General features: G+C 41.4%; 2 protein-coding genes across 2 annotated transcripts; one reads left to right on the top strand and one right to left on the bottom strand.

Moving 5' to 3' along the window:
* Nucleotides 1-436: 436 nt before the first annotated feature.
* Nucleotides 437-7,898, bottom strand: LOC121541174 (COP9 signalosome complex subunit 6-like). Its single transcript, XM_041850156.2, has 10 exons — nt 7,756-7,898; nt 6,840-6,965; nt 6,380-6,511; nt 5,880-5,968; nt 5,612-5,674; nt 5,386-5,433; nt 1,730-1,844; nt 1,525-1,617; nt 1,184-1,284; nt 437-921 (listed from the first exon to the last, which is right to left on the bottom strand). Exons 1-10 carry the CDS (start codon nt 7,796-7,798, stop codon nt 781-783), a joined length of 951 nt encoding a protein of 316 aa, XP_041706090.1. The 5' UTR covers nt 7,799-7,898; the 3' UTR covers nt 437-780.
* Nucleotides 7,899-8,033: 135 nt separating this feature from the next.
* LOC121541167 (F-box/LRR-repeat protein 12) lies at nt 8,034-10,718 on the top strand. The gene is made up of 3 exons (XM_041850150.1): nt 8,034-8,226; nt 8,342-8,417; nt 9,304-10,718. The coding sequence occupies exons 1-3, from the start codon at nt 8,126-8,128 to the stop codon at nt 10,333-10,335; spliced, it is 1,209 nt and encodes a 402-aa protein (XP_041706084.1). The 5' UTR covers nt 8,034-8,125; the 3' UTR covers nt 10,336-10,718.
* The last annotated feature ends 6,693 nt before the right edge of the window (nt 10,719-17,411 follow it).

Genomic DNA, 17,411 nt, shown 5'->3' with positions numbered 1-17,411 from the left:
AAGAGTGGAGGCTGTTATAGAAGCAAAGAGGGGACCAACTCCATATTACTGCCCATGATTTTGGAATGAGATGCTCGACGAGCAGGTGTCCACATACATGGTCATGTAGTGTATTTGTCAAATAATTTGCATACAGGGAGGGGCCAGGATATCTGGTCACAACGCGGACAGATTTGATTTACTATGTGTAGATGCAATGGCTACAATGTGGGCACAATCATAACGTGAATAAGATCAGGACAAAGGACACATGTTAGCACCAGGTATAAACAAGGCTCTTGAGTAATTGCGTCAAATACCAGTTATGTTACGCATCTGTCAACTAGATGGACGTAAGCACTACTGTAGTGCTGAATATGAATCTGTTAGCTATAATTTTCATTGATAAATGGCCATATTTTACTTTTATTGGACAAACAGAAATCAAAGTCCCATGAAAAATCAGCAGATTATTTATTACAACAAAACAAAGAAAAAGGGGAAATTGTCATTTCTGTTCACGTACATGGATTCACAAATGTCAAACTGCGAGTGAGAATGTGAGTGATTATGTACACGGTTTCCTTCTTCCTGTTTGTGTGTGATTTTATGGTATAGACAAGAGGCCTTTGAGACACTTCTAGCATTTGCTACCTTTGAAAACAAACTGAATGCTCACTGGTATCTGAGTGTGTGTGTCAAGAGTGTTACTTAACATAAAATACAGACAAGCAAATGGAAAAGCAGTGCTTGTGACCTCTTCATCTCTTCCTCCAATCACTCGCTTTCTCTCGGTGTCGCTCAAAAGAACAGTCCTCTCATCCTCCGGCCGATGCCCTGTCTATCGTACAAGACGTTGAACTTGTTGATGAACTGGTTCATGCTATTACAGGTCTTAGTGATGGTACCTAGGTAAGCCATGAGGCCCACATCATTGCATTGCTGAAAAAAGCGAGAAAGAAGGAGATTAATATGCTTTTACAGTACCGTGCCAATCCAACCTGTCTAAGCGTTCTCAAATCATTACATTACCCTTATTGAGTGATTTAAAGAAGGAATTTTGTCAAGGTTTTATTCATTCAAAACAACGTATGTTAACTATCCTGCAGACTATCACATTACCAAGACTATAATCTAAAAACAAAAGGCACACGTTCACACCAGTAGCTGAGTTTTGCCAAGTGCCTAGGTGGGGACGACTTACATCATAGAAGTCCGTCTTGAATTTGATGGTGCTGAGAACGGGTAGTCTATGGCACAGGGCGTTGGCTTCTCTGAGGATCTCGTGGTTAAATGGCACCTCTCCTGGGTCGTAACAAATCAGAAGGGGAGAGTTAACAAGAGAGAGCATGAGGGAAGAATATACACACAACAGGTGAGATAAGATACAGTTGGGATATACCAAGGAGGAGGAGAGAGAGGGTTGAAAGACCATATAGTCATTTTTTTTTAAAGCAATGGCTGGAAACTATCTGTTAGTAACAGCATCTTCTTTCCAGAGTCACTCATTCTTTCATCACACAACAGAGACAGTGGTTCTCTCACCTGCTTCCACTGCTTTGACATATTCCAGGATGACTTTCACCCTGCTGTGGAGCATTTTAATTGCACTGTGTTGTGCTATGAGATGTTCGGCCACTGAACAGAAAAGAGACACATAATGGGGAGAGGGTGTTTAAAAATGCCTGTCAGACAGACCACTGGGGGGGTGGGGGGGGGGTTGTTAACAGACCACCTTAACTATAGTTACCTGTTGAATTCTCCCCCGTGCCTGTGGCTGTCATGCGAGCCACGTGGTCCACTCCGATTCGCTCCGCCTCTTCTGTGGCCAGAGTGTACCCCAGCTCAGCAAACAACATGGTGGCCTGGGATGGGGCAAGTCAGAAGGACAGCTAAGCAACAAATCAGCCACTAGTACTAATCACAGTGGTGTTTGTGTGTCAGGGTTTCCGTTAGCCGGTAATTGCAACAAAAAAAATATAATTAGAAACTAAGCCTATAAGTAAAATTGTTGCCGGCCAAATTGACCGGGAGAAAAACAATGCTAGGCACACTAAACATTAGGGGTTCAACAAGGGTTCTTCTAAGATCCTCAAAGTTATTAGAAGAACCTTAGGGTTCTTGGCACTGAAAATGTCCCCCAAAAGGTTATTCCATGAACCCCATAGGAGGTGGAGTTCATTGAGGAACCTAACTGCCCAACTGAAACATTTGGATTTGAAAGGACAGCAGGTGCAGGCACTTAACTGAAAAACGTAAAGATCTCAATTTAAGGTAAGGTTTGTCCCTTGTATGATCTAAATTGATATTGTTTAATGGTGATACCATCTATCTTTTCATATTTGTGCAAATCTTTCTAAAAACAGAAAATGGACACAATTCAATGGATATCAATCAACAGAGGTAAGAATATGTTGAAGGCTCACTGTATTGGGTGCGCTGTATGACGGAACTGCTCACTTTTGTATCTGTGTCTGCAGGTATACAGACGAGGAGGCATACAAAGGTATGTCATGTAGATCACATTTACTATCCTCCTTCCTTACCTCGTCAATGAATATCCCATAGGCCTCTACATTATGGACAAGGTATGTGTATGAAAACCATTATCAAAACAGTTGTTTTTTCATTCACATTTACCACAAAAACCAAGATTTGAATTCTGTTGTGTGCATGTTTTGTTAATCATCTGTATAATTACTATTTTTGGGATTGACAGACTTCACCATCCCTACACCTCTGATGAATATAACAGGAAACCTGTTCAATCATCATGTGCTGCAAAATCATTCTGGCTATGGATACTGAGAACATCAACACACGAGAGGATATACCTCGTAAAAAATAATAATATACCCATTGGCCTTGGGGCTCTGCTGGGAGTTTACCTCATATTTAGATTTTTTATTCTGCTTTGCCACTAAAATCATAATAAACACAGAACAAAAATATTGTGATATTGTTAATTGTTATTATTGTTATGCTTATTATTAATAATAATGATGGGGGGGGTAGTTAAAAAATTAACCCCAAAAGGTTATTTGAGGATCCTTTTAAAGGGTTCTTCAAAGAACTTAAAGGGGTTCCCCCACAGTTTCAATTTGAAGAACCCCTTTTAATGTAAGGTCCAGGAATCTTTTCTTTTTAGAGTGCAGGCTATCAGCAGATCACCCACCACTTTACAAAGTGAGCTGGAGGCAGTATGCATTTTCAAAACATACTTAACTGTTTGAACCCTGAATGTTTTACTATGAGGCATGTCTTATCTTTGTTGAAAATTTGACTATAAAAACATGGATGCAATTATTTTATAAAGACTTCATAGGCGGCGCGTGAGTTTCAAGTTAAGGGAAGCATACAATTTATCCTATAATTTCTTCCGATCTGCATGGCAGTTATGATTTTCATATGCGCATTTTCGTGGAACAGTTTAATTTCAATAATAACATTTTCAATAATTTGTACTATTTTATACATTGTAAAATAATAGTGAAGACATCAAAACTATGAAATAACACATATGGAATCATGTAGTAACCAAAAAAGTGTTAAACCAATCGAAATATATTTTATATTTGAGATTCTTCAGAGTAGCCACACTTTGCCTTGATGACAGCTTTGCACACTCTTGGCATTCTCTCATCCAGCTTCATGAGGTATTCACCTGGAATGCATTAAAATTATCAGGTGTGCCTTGTTAAAAGTTAATTTGTGGAATGTATTTCCTTCTTAATGCTTTTGAGCCAATCAGTTGTGTTGTGACAAGGTAGGGGTGGTATTCAGAAGATAGCCCTATTTGGTAAAAGACCAAGTCCATATTATTGCAAGAACAGCTCAAATAAGCAAAGAGAAACGACAGTCCATCATTACTTTAAGACATGAAGGTCAGTCAATCCGGAACATTTTAAGAACTTTGAAAGTTTCTTCAAGTGCAGTCACAAAAACCATCAAGCGCTATGATGAAACTGGCTCTCATGAGGACCGCAACAGGAATGGAAGACCCAGGGTTACCTCTGCTGCAGAGGATAAGTTCATTAGAGTTACCAGCCTCAGATTGCAGCACAAATAATTGCTTCACAGAGTTCAAGTAACAGACACATCTCAACATCAACTGTTCAGAGGAGACTGCGTGAATCAGGCCTTCGTGGTTGAATTGCTGCAAAGAAACCACTACTAAAGGGTACCAATAATAAGAAGAGACTTGCTTTGGCCAAGAAACACGAGCAATGGACATTAGAGCAATGGAAATCTGTCATTTGGTCTGATGAGTCCAAAGCAAATTTGAGATTTTTGGTTCCAACATCCATGTCTTTGTGAAACGCAGAGTAGGTGAACGGATGATCTCCGCATGTGTGGTTCCCACCGTGAAGCATGGAGGAGGTGGTGTGATGGTGCTTTGCTGGTGACACTGTCTGTGATTTATTTAGAATTCAAAGGCACACTTAACCAGCATGGCTACCACAGCATTATGCAGCGATACGCCATCCCATCTGGTTTGCACTTAGCTGCCTCCACAACCACCCGAACTCAACCCAATTGAGATGGTCTGGGATGAGTTGGACCGCAGAGTGAAGGAAAAGCAGCCAACAAGTGAGAATTCCTTCAAGACTGTAGGAAAAGCATTCCTCATGAAGCTGGTTGAGAGAATGCCAAGAGTGTGCAAAGCTGTCATCAAGGCAGTGTGCCTACTTTGAAGAATCTCAAATATATTTTGATTATCACTTTTTTGGTTACTACATGATTCCATATGTGTTATTTCATAGTTTTGATGTCTTCACTATTATTCTACAATGTAGAAAATAGTAAAAAATAAAGAAAAACCCTTGGTGTGTTTTAACTTTTGACTGGTACTGTATATTAGATGCTTATCACTAATCAGCTAGGCCTTTTGCCAAGCGCGCTGCCTATGAAAGACTTCCATTTCTCTCCTGTTCTTGGTTTTCATATCAATATTCTTTCGTTGTCCAGAAGCCAAAGGCACAATCCTAGTCATATTAGCAACCCATCCTAGTTGTTACATCTTTACATTCACCCTCTTTCTACGTTTCTAACAGAGATTTTAATCTCTGTCATATACCGCTGGCATCAGGTGAGCTGTTTAGAATGGTGTTTTTTACCGCAAATTGCATTTTGGCAAATGTTTGAAAATTACGTTTTATAAGCCGCTTCATTACTGGAGTTGCATGTTCTGTTAAGATGAATTACCATAATCTAAATGTGATTTCTGTAATTCTGAGCACCGTGGTTGGACGCTCTAATGAGTTATGCACCCAATGCATATGGGTCCGGTAAATTTCTCAAATGGCCGGTAAATTAAAATCTTCCCTGTCACGTTGTCCAGTGCCACATTTTCCTAACGGAAATCCTGGTGTGTGTGTGTATATGTGGTAGGAGAGCTTGAGTTACCTCTCCGCTGATGACGTCGATGACAGACTCATACACACTGACAGGGAGCTGGGGGAGACAGGACATATGCTTCAATTACCATATGTAGAGAAGCGATTTTTACTGCATCAAAGCCATGTAACTGTCTGACATAAAAGTAACTAACAATGTAATTTAAGAATAATGTTTTCAACATTAAAAATATATATATTTAAATGATATTTAAAAATCCAAATGAGAAACTCACATCTGTGTGTTTGGTCATCGGGTTGAGCTTGAGGAAGAGAGGACTCTCAATGATCTCACACACCTGAAGTGAAAAGAGGAAAAGACAATAAGGAAACAGCACACAGTTGGCCAAATAACCTCAACTGACTGACATTTACATCTTTCAAATCACAACAATTCATTGACCAATTACAGTAAAAGTTACTTTTATCATGCCTCTAATTTCTCCCCCATGGAAAACACCCAACCTCATGGAAAATAAATGTAGTCTCCTTTGCTCCACCTACCTGCTTGTGAATGTGGATGTCTGATTGGTCACAAGGACCACCTGTGGTATACCAGCCCAGGAATTCCATGTCCTTGAAGACCTGTTTGACTGAAAGAAAGCAGAGGTCATGAGGTCAGGTGCAGTATGAATTCCATGTCCATGAAGACCTCTTTGACTGAGAGACAGAGGTCAAGAGTCGTATGAATCAAGCAGAGTAGGAATGCCGATCTAGGATCAGGTCCCCCCACTAATGTAATCTTATTCACTGTGATCTAAAAGGCAAAACTGACCCTAGACCAGTGCTTCTACTAAGGTTCAGTTCCACTTATAACACCAAGGGCTTCAGGTACAAGCCCTACTATTACATTTTTCCACTTCATAGATGGTGGGAAACCATGACACGGCACTGCACATCATCACTACTTTTTATCTTGCACTTTCACCAACATCAGTAATCAATGGGGAGTAAGTGGCATCTGACCTTTTCTTTGTACGGTAGGTTAGTGAAATTAGACTCACACTGCTCCTCCTTCGTGTAGTAATACTCCTTGTCAATGTGTGCTCGGTCATCTACCAATTGATGAAGCAGCTCAAAGGAGTTCATCACCTCAATGTTTCTACCCTCCTGCTTCCCGATTAATGCGCCGATCACTTGGTGAGAAGGAAAGGATTTAATGCAACATAAGACAGCTGATTGGAATGGATACACATATAGGCTATAGCAAAGCCCATTGAAATTGTGTCATTAACTGTAACCTCTCCCTTGTATGATTCCCTTCCCACTGTTGAGGTATTGATTCTCTTGTAGAGTCTTAACCAGTTGAATTAGTGTCTTAACTTTATTCAAAGTATTTCAACTTTAAGACATTTACAGAGCAATATACTGAACCAATCTCCCATCCCCTTGTCCATTATTCCATGCCAAATGCAAGACTGTATACAACTATCTGTACTCTTGAAAACTGATCAGCTCACATACCCTGCATGGGCTGCCCCTCTTGGGAGCGGATGCGAATCCAGTGGTCTGAGATGTTTAGGATGACGAGAGGATGCAGGGCAACAGAGACACTGCCAGTGACCCCAGACACCATAACACTGGGGCTGGCTGTGGGACAGAGAGAGAGGGTGGGTTTCCTTTACTGTTGGTCATCTCTACAGCCAAACGTAGCTAATATGGCCTTAACACGTCCACCTGCCTCAGAGCAAACAAAGCATTTGTGATCTTGTCTTGGATAATATTGTTTTCTTTAGACGATTGTTACAATATCAGCGTGCAGTTGAATTGGGGTGGATTTTAGAAATATAACTTCACAGGAAGAGTATAGTGATGACATTGATTCTACTCATCAGAGCTATGATTTTTCAACAATGCTATCCCAAACGACATGTTAAAAGATGTGATCATGAAACTTACTAAGAGCTTAGATAATTATAGCTAAATACTCACTAGGTGTGGAGGACCAGTTACTGCACTGTAATTAAACTAGCTAAGAAAGCAAAATAGTTAGCTAGCTAACGTTACCTAGCTATCAATTGATAAACTAACCTTAACTAGTTGTTTACATTGCCGATGTTTAGCTAAGTAATACGGATGGACCAATCAATATGTGACTGCGGTTGAGTTAGTTTGCTAACTAACAAATATTAACTGCAATTGTTTTGAAATTGCATATACCAGTAACGTTAATATACACACAAATACTGGACAGCCACCTTAACTAAATTAACTAACGTTAGGTAGCCTCGCTGAAGTAACGTTAGAGAACGCATTCGCGAAATAATGGCAAGCTAAATGAGCTAACACCATCGACAAAGGAGTATAGTTGGCACCCACACAATATTTATACAACCTTCATAATCAGATAAATCAATTGTGCTTTAAGTGAAATTATTACCTGCCCCATCCACTTCCATTCCACTACCATTGCTCGTCGCCATCTTGTCCGACTGACAGCTGCGCAAGCCCAGTAGAACAAGGCGTTTGTTCTCAAACACTAAGGGGCAGTGTTTGCTGCATTAAAACACGAGTTTTGGTGAAACATGCTTTGAAAATGATGCCGTTGTTATGCTTATTTATAATTGTTACGCCATTGTATATATCTGGTACTCTCACATAAAATGTGCTAATTCGAGCATGGAGTATATCAGAACGTTTAGGAACGTTGTCACTTTAGCAACAGTTTCTGCGGGGTTTATTACTTGAATGCAACTTTAGTACGTCGGTGTATTTTGTCCGTGTACTCGACGGTACTTTTTGTTTACAAAATGGCAGACTTCAGAACTTCTACCCTCGATTACTTTCCAGAGAACATTTTAATTGATATTTTATCATATTTAGGTGTGCGAGAGCTCATCCGAACTGGAAGGTAAAACAAGTTAGCTGAAGTCGATGTGCTCAATATCAATTCTCATGATAATAACTGTAACGTTAGCTTGAAGAACACTTCTCTTTGTCATGTCATTCATGTGGTGTATTTGCAGGGTGTGTAAGAGATGGAGACGCCTTGTAAAAGACCAAAGACTATGGCGAGTTGTTGATCTAACTGCATGGAAAGGGGTAAGAATGGTGTCCATTATTGCATGATGATCTGACCATTTCAAGACTCGGCATGAAAAGATTTGAGGCTACAACGTCTGTCTAAAGACGTCAGCCATTTTGTCACATAGCCATGTCTATTAGGTTCAAGCTACATTCAATGATATTTCAGCAGACTTGATTTTATTATTAATAAATACCTGTTTGAGGCCTCTCACATTCAGCAACAAAATGCAATGTTGATACTTGCATTGTAGACCTATTTCCAGTGTTGGGGTAAGTTACTCTGAAAATATATATAGTTTACCAAGCTACCAATTACTTCACACTGGAAGAAGTTAAACTACACTAAAGCTACCCTTAAGACAAATATAGTTTACTTAACAAAAGTGACTTTCGTGGAAAATGATCATATTCAAATCTTAAATGTCAGGCTACAAATCGCAAGATAGATGACTTTGGGGTCATATGTTAGCAGAATTTGTAATTTTGCCTATTAAACACAAAAACAGTTTCAAGTGAGAATTGGGAAGGTTGAATGCTGAAAATGAAAGGAAATGATTGTCTACTTAACCCATACTTTATTTTAGCAAAATACATAGTGTGTAGTTCCAGTAGTTAGCTACATGGCAAAAAAGTAATGGACTACTGAAAACACTACCTAGATTTGAATTTTGTTCAACTACCACCAAGCTACTGCAAAATTTAGTTAAATTACTAGTTGAACTACATGTAGTTCACTACTCCCCAACACTGCCAATTTCCTACCTGTTGACTAGCTAACTCTACAGAACTTTCAATTCATGGCTCAAACACTGATGCATTGTTTCTTCCCCCTCTCTCTCCCTCATTGGATGTTTTCATTCTTCAACTGCTCTTCCTACCCTTGGTGTCCATTTTGGGTCAGGTGACGTCGCGCATGCTGTGGGTTCTACTACGCCAGTATCTGGGCACTGGGCTCCGATGCCTGCGGCTGCGTGGCTTGCTGCTCTCTGCTAGAGGTGGGGCCTTTCTCTCAGAGTCCTGGCTCAAAGCTTTGTCCTCCAGGTGCCCCCGTCTGCGCAGTCTTTCCCTGCTGCATGCAGACCTGAGAGGCTTGCACAGTTGCCAGCTCCTGCCCACAACACTGCAGGTCCTAGAATTGCGTGGCTGCGAGCTGCCACAGGGCTTTTTCACCCAGACCCCACTCAGTCCTGAGAAACAAGCTGGAATGGCATCAACAGCTGCTACTCAGCAACAGGGACGTAGTCAAACTGGGAAAGTGCCTGCCTCCTTGTCAGGGATCGCCATTGAGACGATGGTCCTTGATAACGTGCCCTCCTTCACAGACCAGCACCTGCAGAGTCTGGCGTCTTGGTTGAGACTTAGCCGTCTAGAGCTCCGCAACGTCCTTCGTGTCACAGCAGAAGGCCTTAGGCGCAGTGCCGCTCAAGAAACTGACTCGGGCTTAAACGGGCTCTCCAGGCTCAAGTACCTGGAGATAGGGCACTTTGGCCGGCCGGGCGCCCAGCTGCAGATGGCCTCCCTGGGGCTCGGAGTGGGCTGGCTGGGCCTAGAGGAACTAAGCCTCGGCGGTAAGGAGGTGGGGCCAGGCCTGCTGTCCGCCAGCCGTCTGAGGGACCTGAAGCGCCTGCGCCTGAGATGCTGCAAGTTGAGAGAGATGCAGGTGCTACGGAGCTGCAGGACACTGCGGGACCTGCGCAGGTTGGAGTTCTGCGAGGTGTTCTTCCAGGTTTGCCCAAAGACACCAGAGAGAGAGGGAGAGGTGGAGAGGCAGGGTGAGGAGGGGAGGGAGGGTGGCACAGATAGTGGTGATGGGAGTGATGATAAACTGGATGAGAATGACCCCGTGCCAAGTCTGCGCCGCTCACTTGCTGCTCTGCTGCCACAATGTGCACTAGTGTTCACCAACTGCACCGTTACAATAACCTCAGACTAGATTACATACTGGATCTGTTACACATCTGGTTCCCTTATTCTACTGTGGTAAAACATTCCTCTCTATTCAGCCTGTTGCAAACTCACGCTTCACCTTTTCATTGACATATGTGAAAGAGAAAAAAAAAGGTGCCCATTAGCAACAATTATAATTTAAACTTGCATACAGCTGTGCAATTCAACAAACAAGGGACAGTTAACAGGTCTAAGTGTGTGGAAGGAGGTGGTTAAACCTCAAACTCAAAAGCTTGCTACCAATGTTGTAAAATACACCAGAGAAGCATCGCAGCTACCAATAAACGATAACTTCAATCATGTACTGTAATGGCCCTGCTACACTACAGCCATTGGGGATCCAGCATTGCCATCAGCCATGGAGGTAATGCTTCCTTTGAAATCAATCAATTGCGTCGTGTCTAATGGCAAGCTCAAGAATTGCAGAGGTTCAGTTCTCGACGGCTGATGTGTGCATTCATTCCATCTTGTGAATGGAAATATCTGTGGTAGAACGTCACATTGACGGTGACGCGTGTGGCTGGAGTCTAAGTGAACCCTTTCACTATCAGAAAGGTTTCAAACTGGACGTGATCTTGTGTGTTTTGTTCCACATTTTTAGCATTCTCTGTCCTATCTTTGAGAAACTGACCAAAACAAATTGCCTTGAGGACAATAAGTGAATATGTTACAACTCGGGGGGATAACAGCTTGGACAGTTATCAGTACGTTACTGGTATTATGCAATTTCAAAACCATTGCGGTTCATATTTGCTGTAGCCCACTATGTTCTGCTAACTGCCCCCCTAATGTCTAGGAAAAAGACACTTATCCCCACTTGAATTGTGTGATTCTCCAAAGCATTATGTTGTCTGTATTCATTAAGATACGAGAAAGTACAAAGGAGAACTGTTTTAACCTTTTTCCATCAAGAAACTAATGCGGTCAATAAAATATTAGAAAATAAAAATGGCATAATGTATTTTATGTAAGTGGGAAATAATCATCTATGAATAATGTTTCAGGGTTGAACTCATATTTCTTTATATGCTTTGTAAATAATTCAGAACATTGGGATGCCATGATATTTCGGGGAGGGAAAGGCACTGTTCTTTCATGATAAAATAATTAACTGTACAAGTGAGTTCAAGTGCACAAGAGATGAAGACCATTTAGAACAGTTTTAATCCTCAAATGTGACACACAGCCATAAGACAATAGCTTAACCTAATAACAATGCAACACAAAACATTATAGATTATTTCAGCCAATAACAGATCAGTAAGCATGCAGTCATAGTGAATGGTAGTGAAATGGATTACTGAACGTGAGCGTAAATGGACAATTCTCATTGTAAGCGGTAATTTGGCAGTAGCATGTTGACTTTGAAAAGGTAAAAGAGGAGACTTAAGTTCCACTATCCGGTCGAAGTATACGTTTTAAAACAGAGGTTTGGGGTTCATGTGAAAATGCAAAGGCTGATAGTGACAGGCTGAAAGAGCCATGAGCCATGGCCAATAGCATGGTGGTAGAGCATGGCTAAAAGGCAAATGGCCAAAAAGGCTCATTATTGTTCTGAGAATAATCCGAACGACTATATAATTTACAGTGGGCTCCAAAAGTATTGTGACAGTGACACTTTTTGCTGTTTTGGCTCGGTACTCCAGCACTTTGGATTTGAAATGATACAATGACTGAGGTTAAAGTGCAGACTGTCCGTTTTAATTTGAGGGTATTTTCATCCATATCGGGTGAACTGTTTTGAAATGACAGCACTTTACATAGTCCCCCCATTTTAGGGGACCAGAAGTATTGGGACAAATTAACTTTGTGTATTAAAGGAAACCGTTGAGTGAAAATCCCAGCAGCGTTGTATGATGGGAAAATTACAATCTCTGTTATACATATGTAAAAGTTTTGATTCCGTCCCTCTCCTCACCCATACCTGGGCTTGAATCAGGGACCCTCTGCACACATCGACAACAGTCACCCTCTGAGCATCATTACCCATTGCTCCACATATAAAAAAGCCACGGCCCTTGCAGAGCAAGGGAAACAACTACTTCAAGGTCTCAGAGCAAGTGACGTCACCGATTGAAACGCTACTAGCGCGCACCGCTAACTAGCTAGCCATTTCACACCGGTTACACATATGCGCTGTATAAGCCTTCAACCTGTATTTTTCCATTGTCTATTTCTGTAATGTAAGAAGAAGCTAGTATTTTTCCACTCTTGTCTTTGTGTAACTTAGTCACAAGGCCAAAGACAAAGGGCTGTCTGAGAGTGACCAGTTTTTGGTCCATCCTGTTATTTTCGTATCTTTCAAGGGCACAGCTGTGTGGCGATATGAAGAGAACAGAGGCTACCTTGAGCAGCAGCAGCAGCTAGATAGACTAGCGTTATCACTTGTTTGTACTCTGTTCCCATCATGATCTCACACACTTGCTAAACTGCCACGTAGACAAAGGTTATAAAAGCTGAGACCCAACTCTTGTTCGTTGAGCCTTCGCTCTGCACCATTGAGTGATGATGTTAATTGCTCCAGATTTGTAAATCATATAATAAAATTGTTGTTTGAAGAATCTACAGTCTCTCTTCCTTTCTGGTTAGAATTTCCACGACAGTTGCAATTCTTGACACAGTGAAACTGATAAACCTGGCACCTTCTACCATACCCCGTTCAAAGGCACTTAAATATTATCTAGATCTATCGTTCTGTGGGTTTTCAGTCCAAACCTAATTTAACACACCTGATTCTACTCATTAGCTGCTCAACAAGACCTTAACTAGCTGAATCAGATATGCTACATTATGGTTGGACTGAAAACCTACAGGACAGTAGATCTCCAGGAAGAGGGTTGGGCAGCCCTGATCTAAACTGATTGAAGTGATTTAACAAGTGACATCAATAAGGGATCATAGCTTTCACCTGGTCTGTCATAGAAGAGCAGGTGTTCTCAAGACATTCTGCTGTTGTGGCAGAACAAGTGAGCATCGTTTTCGGTTAACTTTGCTGCTATTTGTGGTTCTAGGCCGCACCTCAGTGAATCACTTCTACCCCCCCATAATATTAGTTCTCAGATAGATACAGTATGTGTGTGCATTGTGCAATAGCCTTTACCACTGCGTAAAATGGCCACTTTCCGAATGTGTACATGTACAGTAAGTCAAAATATCTTTAATAAGAAGTAGAAGCTCAGTATTGACAAGTCATGGTAAAAACTGAGCTTGACCAGTCTTGATTAGTCGGCTCTGGAAGATCAAGGATCTTTACACGTCCCGAAGCAACTCCTGTGTTGTCTTGGCTGCATGCTTAGGGTTGTTGTCCTGTTGGAAGGTGAACCTTCGCCCCAGTCTGAGGTCCTGAGCGCTCTGGAGCAGGTTTTCATCAAGGATCTCCCTGTACTTTGCTCGGTTCATCTTTGCCCCGATCCTGACTAGTCTCCCAGTCCCTGCCGCTGAAAAACATCTCCACAGCATGATGCTGCCACCACCATGCTTCACCGTAGGGATGGTGCCAGGTTGGCTCCAGAAGTAACCCTTTGCATTCAGGCCAAAGAGTTCAATATTGGTTTCATCAGACCAGAGAATCTTGTTTCTCATGGTCTGAGAGTCTTTAGGTGCCTTTTGGCAAACTCAAAGAGGGCTGTTGTGCCATTTACTGAGGAGTGGCTTCCGTCTGGCCACTACCATAAAGGCCTGATTGGTGGAGGGCTGCAGAGATGGTTGTCCTTCTGGAAGATTCTCCCATCTCCACAGAGGAACTCTGGAGCTCTATCAGAGTGACCATCGGGTTCTTGGTCACCTCCCTGACCAAGGCCCTTCTCCCCCGATTGCTCAGTTTGGCCAGGCAGCCAGCTCTAGGAAGAGTCTTGGTGGTTCCAAACTTCTTCCATTTAAGAATGATGGAGGCCACTGTGTTCTTGGGGACCTTCAATGCTGCAGAATTGTTTTTGTACCCTTCCCCAGATCTGTGCCTCGACACAATCCTATCTCGGAGCTCTACGGACAATTCCTTCGACCCCATGGCTTGGTCTTTGCTCTGACATGCACTGTCAATTGTGGGACCTTATATCGACAGGTGTGTGCCTTTCCAAGTCATGTCCAATCAATTGAATTTACCACAGGGGGACTCCAATCAAGTTGTAGAAACATCTCAAGGATGATCAATGTAAACAGGATGCACCTGAGCTCAAGTTCTAGTCTCATAGCAAAGGAATACTGAATACTTATGTAAATAGGGTATTTCTGTTTTTCTACAAACCTGTTTTCGCTTTGTCATTATGGGGTATTGTGTGTATTGCTGAGGATTTTTATTTATTTAATCCATTTTAGAATAAGGCTGTAAAGTAACAAAATGTGGAAAAAGGCACTGTAAAACTAAATTTCTATAAAAAATGTGTTTTAAATGATAAAGTTAATGGAGTATATTTTCACACAATCATCAATTAAAGATCGATATCATATTTACATGTACATATAAAACCAAACTTCAATTCAAAATGTATTTGAAGTGCATTTAAAATAGCATCACACTTAAAACAATAAAATGAAAAAGAAGCAATAATAATATAAATAAAAGAGATAAAATGTTCTCAAAGAACATAAACACAAAGGCGTCATTGATTAAAAGCTAAAAATAATGGTTGACAAATGGGATTTTTTATTTGATTTATTTATATATGTTTTTTGTACTTTTACCCCTTTTTCTCCCCAATTTCGTGATATCCAATTGGTAGTTACAGTCTTATCCCATTGCTGCAACTCCCCTATGGTCTCGGGAGAGGCGAAGGTCGAGAGCCATGCGTCCTCCAAAACAGGATCCTGCAAAGCCGCATTGCTTCTTGATACACTGCTCGCTTACCCCAGAAGCCAGTTGCACCAATGTGTCGGAGGAAACACCGTCCAGGGTCTCCCGGTCACAAATGGGATTAAAACACCTAAATCAGTTTCACAGTACAATGCAAAGATATACAGTACCAGTCAAAAGTTTGGACACACCTACTCATTCAATGGTTTTTCTTTATTTTTACTATTTTTTTACATTGTAGAATAATATTGAATACATAAACTATGAAATAACACATATGGAATCATGTAGTAACCAAAAAAGTGTTAAACACATTCTTCAAATAGCCCCCCTTTGCCTTGATGACAGCTTTGCACACTTTTGGCATTCTCTCAACCAGCTTCACCTGGAATGCTTTTCCAACAGTCTTGAAGGAGTTCCCACTTATGCTGAGCGCTTGTTGGCTGCTTTTCCTTCACTCTGCAGTCCGATTCATCCCAAGCCATCTCAATTGGGTTGAGGTTGGGGGATTGTGGAGGCCAGGTCATCTGATGCAGCACTCCATCACTCTCCTTCTTGGTAAAATAGCCCTTACACAGCCTGGAAGTGTGTTGGGTCATTGTCCTGTTGAAAAACAAATGATAGTCCCACTAAGCGCAAACCAGATGGGATGGCGTATCGCTGCAGAATGCTGTGGTAGCCATGCTGGTTAAGTGTGCCTTGAATTCTAAATAAATCACAGACAGTGTCACCAGCAAATCACCCCCACACCATAACACATCCTCCTCCAAGCTTTACAGTGGGAACTACACATGCAGAGATCATCCGTTCACCCACACCGCGTCTCACAAAGACACAGCGGTTGGAACCAAAAATCTCCTGTTTGGACTCCAGACCAAAGGACACATTTCCACCGGTCTAATGTCCATTGCTTGTGTTTCTTGGCCCAAGCAAGTATCTTCTTCTTATTGGTGTCCTTTAGTAGTGGTTTCTTTGCAGCAATTCGACCATGAAGGCCTGATTCACACAGTCCCCTCTGAACAGTTGATGTTGAGATGTCTGTTACTTGAACTCTGTGAAGCATTTATTTGGTCTGCAATTTCTGAGGCTGGTAACTCTAATGAACTTATCCTCTGCAGCAGAGGTAACCCTGGGTCTTCCATTCCTGTGGCGGTCCTCATGAGAGCCAGTTTCATCATAGCGCTTGATGGTTTTTGCGACTGCACTTGAAGAAACTTTCAAAGTTCTTGATATTTTACGTATTGACTGACCTTCATGTCTTAAAGTAACGATGGACTGTCATTTCTCTTTGCTTATTTGAGCTGTTTTTGCCATAATATGGACTTGGTCTTTTACCAAATAGGGCTCTGGTCTTGGCCATTGTGGAGAGGTTGGAGTCTGTTTGATTGAGTGTGTGGACAGGTGTCTTTTATACAGGTAACGAGTTCAAACAGGTGCAGTTAATACAGGTAATGAGTGGAGAACAGGAGGGCTTCTTAAAGAAAAACTAACAGGTCTGTGAGAGACGGAATTCTTACTGGTTGGTAGGTGATCAAATACTTATGTCATGCAATAAAATGCAAATTAATTACTTAAAAATCATACAATGTGATTTTCTGGATTTTTGTTTTAGATTCCGTCTCTCACAGTTGAAGTGTACCTATGATAAAAATGACAGACCTCTACATGCTTTGTAAGTAGGAAAACCTGCAAAATCGGCAGTGTATCAAATACTTGTTCTCCCCACTGTACATCTTGTACATAAGATGGTACAGGCTTTGACAAAATGGATCTAGCAATCATAATGGGCATCCTCCACAAGTCCCTTAAGTGCGAATAATGAGTAAACGCTTGTCAAATCTTCCATTCTTTGCATTGAACTGAGAGAACCCCGGTGAGATTTTAGCAGGTACTTGGCCCATGACTGCAGGTGCTTTCAGTGCATCAACTTTAAGCAGAATATTTATTTGTATCCCATCATCCAGCACACCAATATACTTCCAGATGGTAAAAATGTGTTTTGCTGTCCCCAGTAAAAGATGATGCATAGGGTCCACTACAGCCATGTCTATGGGCATGAAATATGGCAATTTAAATATCTCAGAAAATCTGGCCCCAGTTTCAGTATCTATTGTTTTCCTCTCTGCCTTGGTCTTTGCCTGTGTCCACATACACATCATTGTTTTTTTATATAAATATTTTGATATTGTGGGAATATTTTTATATGTAGGCCTTTTTTTCTTTCATGTACACTTATTTGCATTTTTATTACAAATAAAATCAAATTGTATCTG

This window comes from Coregonus clupeaformis, chromosome 3, assembly GCF_020615455.1.
Source record: "Coregonus clupeaformis isolate EN_2021a chromosome 3, ASM2061545v1, whole genome shotgun sequence".
NCBI lineage: Eukaryota > Metazoa > Chordata > Actinopteri > Salmoniformes > Salmonidae > Coregonus > Coregonus clupeaformis.
This window is presented reverse-complemented; position numbering and strand designations above follow the sequence as displayed.